We start from the raw sequence: 2,804 nt of genomic DNA on the forward strand, positions 1-2,804 counted from the left end.
CCCTCCAGCCAAGCAGGTGGCATTGGGGTGACCCGGTCACCAGCCCTCAGCTTCCCCCCATCATGGTGACCGTGTTGTTACTCACATTGCTGCTGTCATAGACTATGCTGCCAGGCAGCCCGGGGGGGCCTGGGGGACCTGGGGGTCCCGGGGGACCCTGTGGGGGGAAAGAAGATGCGTCAGGGTCCTGCAAAGTGGACAGTCCCTGGAGGGGGGGGACACCGGGACCATGCCCTGCCCCAGAGGGGCAACCAGTCCCTGAGAGAGGGAGGCATGTGCCCTTTGCCAAAGGGATTCAGGTCCCCAGGGAGACCCTCGGTGTGTGTGTCCCCATCTGCTAGGCCAGCAGCCAGGGGAGACTGCGGCAACACTCACCCGCAAGCCCAGCACACTACTGACATCCGCGGGGTCACCCTTCTCGCCCTTCAGCCCGTTCATGCCGGGACGTCCCTGTGGATGAGCAGCATAGATGAGCCTTGTCCCTGTCCCCCCACCAGCTCTGGGGTGACACCCCAGCATCACCGCTGGCACCCCGGCATCACCCCACCCCTTGGCACTGCAGGGACATGATGGGGTTTGGGGTTCAGTGGGTGCAAGACGTGCAAACAGGGTGGGGGGATGCGGTGGAGGAGGCGATGGCTGAGGGGACAAACAAACCGGGAGTGGGTCTTACGGGTCTGCCCGGAAAGCCGATCTCTCCCTTCATCCCTGCTCGTCCCTGGGGACCCTGGAGGGGAGAGAAGATGAGGATGGGGGTGCTCCGAGCAGGGGCACCCCCTATCCCCCTCTGTCCTGGATCAGTCCCATCTCTCCTTGTGGGATATGAGGAGGACGGCGATGGTGACTTACCGAAGGTCCCATCGGTCCCCGCAGCCCCGGCTCCCCCTGCGGACAGCGGAGAGGGAAAGAACATCACCACCGGGACCACCTGGCACCCATTGCACAGGGACATGCCCCTCATTCCCGCGGCACACCCACCTTTTCTCCTTTCACCTTTGCAGTGACCATGGTCCCATCAGGGCTGATGATGACGCCAGGCTCCCCCTTCTCCCCCTGCAAGAGAGGAGGAGGCGCGAGGGGAGACGGAGGGACCAGGCTCCCTCCCATGGCGGGGCTGGCATCACCACCGGGACCTGGTGGCCAGGCAGGATGGGGCACCAGGAGCGTGACCACCCCATGGAGTGGAGCTGGCCCGGAGCAGTTACCTTCAACCCCGGGGAGCCCTGGGGACCAGACGACCCCCGGTCTCCTTTCGGTCCCACTGGGCCCTGCAGGGAGGAGCACAGAGCCCGTGTCAGCCCCGACCCACCAAAGGCAGACCCTGATGACCACCCTGGCATCGCTGCAGCAGGACCAGCAACCAGAGGTTTCACCAAAGCATGCCCAGAGATTTCATTCTCACTCCCCCCTCTGGTGCCCAGGCACTGCCCCATGCCCTACTGTGGGCACCAGTGCCACCCCTGTGATCCCCAGCCCCACCACCAACTCACCGGGAAGCCAGCGTGACCCTGTCTGCCCTGCAGAGAGAAGCAGAGATGCTTGTGTGAGCAAACCCCCTCTTTCGAAGAAACTGGGTGCCCTCCTGGCACTGCCAGGGAGGTTGTGGGTTGCAGGGGAGCACCTACCTCTGGACCGGGCAAAGCCGCCAAAGACTTCTGGGAAAAGAGACAAAACAGGTGTTTCACCCTGATCTTTGCTCTGAAGAGGTCAGAGCTCCTGGAGAAGTTGGACAGACCCCTTCCCCCCGCCCAATTTTAGCTCCCCCAAGCTGCAGTGAAACCAGGAGCCATCACTTACATCTTCACTCGAGAGAGTGATGACCTGTCCAGGGGGACCAGGTGGACCAGGTGGGCCGGGCAGCCCTACACCATCTTGGCCTCGCTCACCCTGGAAGACACAGCCATCAGCCCCAGGGCCACGGCCGGCCAGTCCCCATCCCCAGCCTGGTGGCACCTACCTTCTCGCCGGCGCTGCCTCTGTCACCTTTGGGTCCCTGGAAGGAGGAGCAGGCAGGGGTGAGCTTCCCGCTTGGCACCACTCGCAGCTGGACCCTGGCTCACAAGCGGAGACCCCCTCCTGCCTGCGGCTCAGCAAAACCTTTCAGGCCACTCGCCCCAGCCTGCAAGGTCCAGGCAGCGAGCCAGGGTGGGATGCTTTTGGGTGGAGGTGATGGCGAGCAGGGTGGCAAGCTGATGAGTACGGGGTCCCAAGCAGTGTGGGCGCCCCTGGCACGCAGTGAGCCTGGTCCCAGAGCAGGGGAACAGCCGAAGGCACAGGGGGGGTGGATTTTGGCTGCTGGGGGCAGAGTTTGGTTGCTGGGGGTGGATTTTGGCTGCTGGGGATTGAGCTGCTGCAAGTGGTCCTGCAGCGTGCAAGGGTGCCCTGACTGGAGCGAGGAGGGGCTTCTGGAAAGTGGGGGGCTGATGCTCCTACCTGCGGTCCGGGGAAGCCCTCCAGTCCAGGGCGACCATCCACACCAGGCACACCAGCATCTCCCTGCAACGAGGCATGGGAAAGGGCGAGATGCAGTACAGAGCATCCTCCCAAGAACCCCAGGTTGGGGAGCACAGGGGGCCTCCCCAAGCACCCCACCAACCCCAGAAGCTCACAGACAGCCCGTCCCAACCTCCTGGCACTCCTACCTTTGGTCCCGGCAAGCCGGGCTGCCCAGGGCTGCCGACCTCCCCCTGCAAGGAAAGAAGTATGAGAGCAGGAGCATCCTCGCGGGCTGCCCGTGGGCATCCTGCATGGATGGCGCCAGGCTCCCACGGGCGGGTCTGGGAAAGGGGGGGGGAGGTGATTGA

General features: G+C 64.2%; 1 protein-coding gene across 1 annotated transcript in view; it reads right to left on the bottom strand.

The window, feature by feature from the left end:
- Positions 1-2,804, bottom strand: part of LOC104082453 (collagen alpha-1(XVIII) chain-like) — a gene marked incomplete at both ends in the record, with an annotated part of 5,918 nt that overhangs the window by 466 nt on the left and 2,648 nt on the right. The window contains 12 exon segments of the mRNA XM_009585581.1: positions 86-157; positions 376-450; positions 674-727; positions 850-885; positions 979-1,053; positions 1,206-1,268; positions 1,491-1,517; positions 1,626-1,655; positions 1,798-1,887; positions 1,958-1,993; positions 2,434-2,496; positions 2,643-2,687. Of these exon segments, the coding sequence (XP_009583876.1) occupies positions 86-157; positions 376-450; positions 674-727; positions 850-885; positions 979-1,053; positions 1,206-1,268; positions 1,491-1,517; positions 1,626-1,655; positions 1,798-1,887; positions 1,958-1,993; positions 2,434-2,496; positions 2,643-2,687 (666 nt within the window).

Source organism: Fulmarus glacialis, unplaced genomic scaffold (assembly GCF_000690835.1).
Source record: "Fulmarus glacialis isolate BGI_N327 unplaced genomic scaffold, ASM69083v1 scaffold22329, whole genome shotgun sequence".
In the NCBI taxonomy this organism is placed as follows: Eukaryota; Metazoa; Chordata; class Aves; order Procellariiformes; family Procellariidae; genus Fulmarus; species Fulmarus glacialis.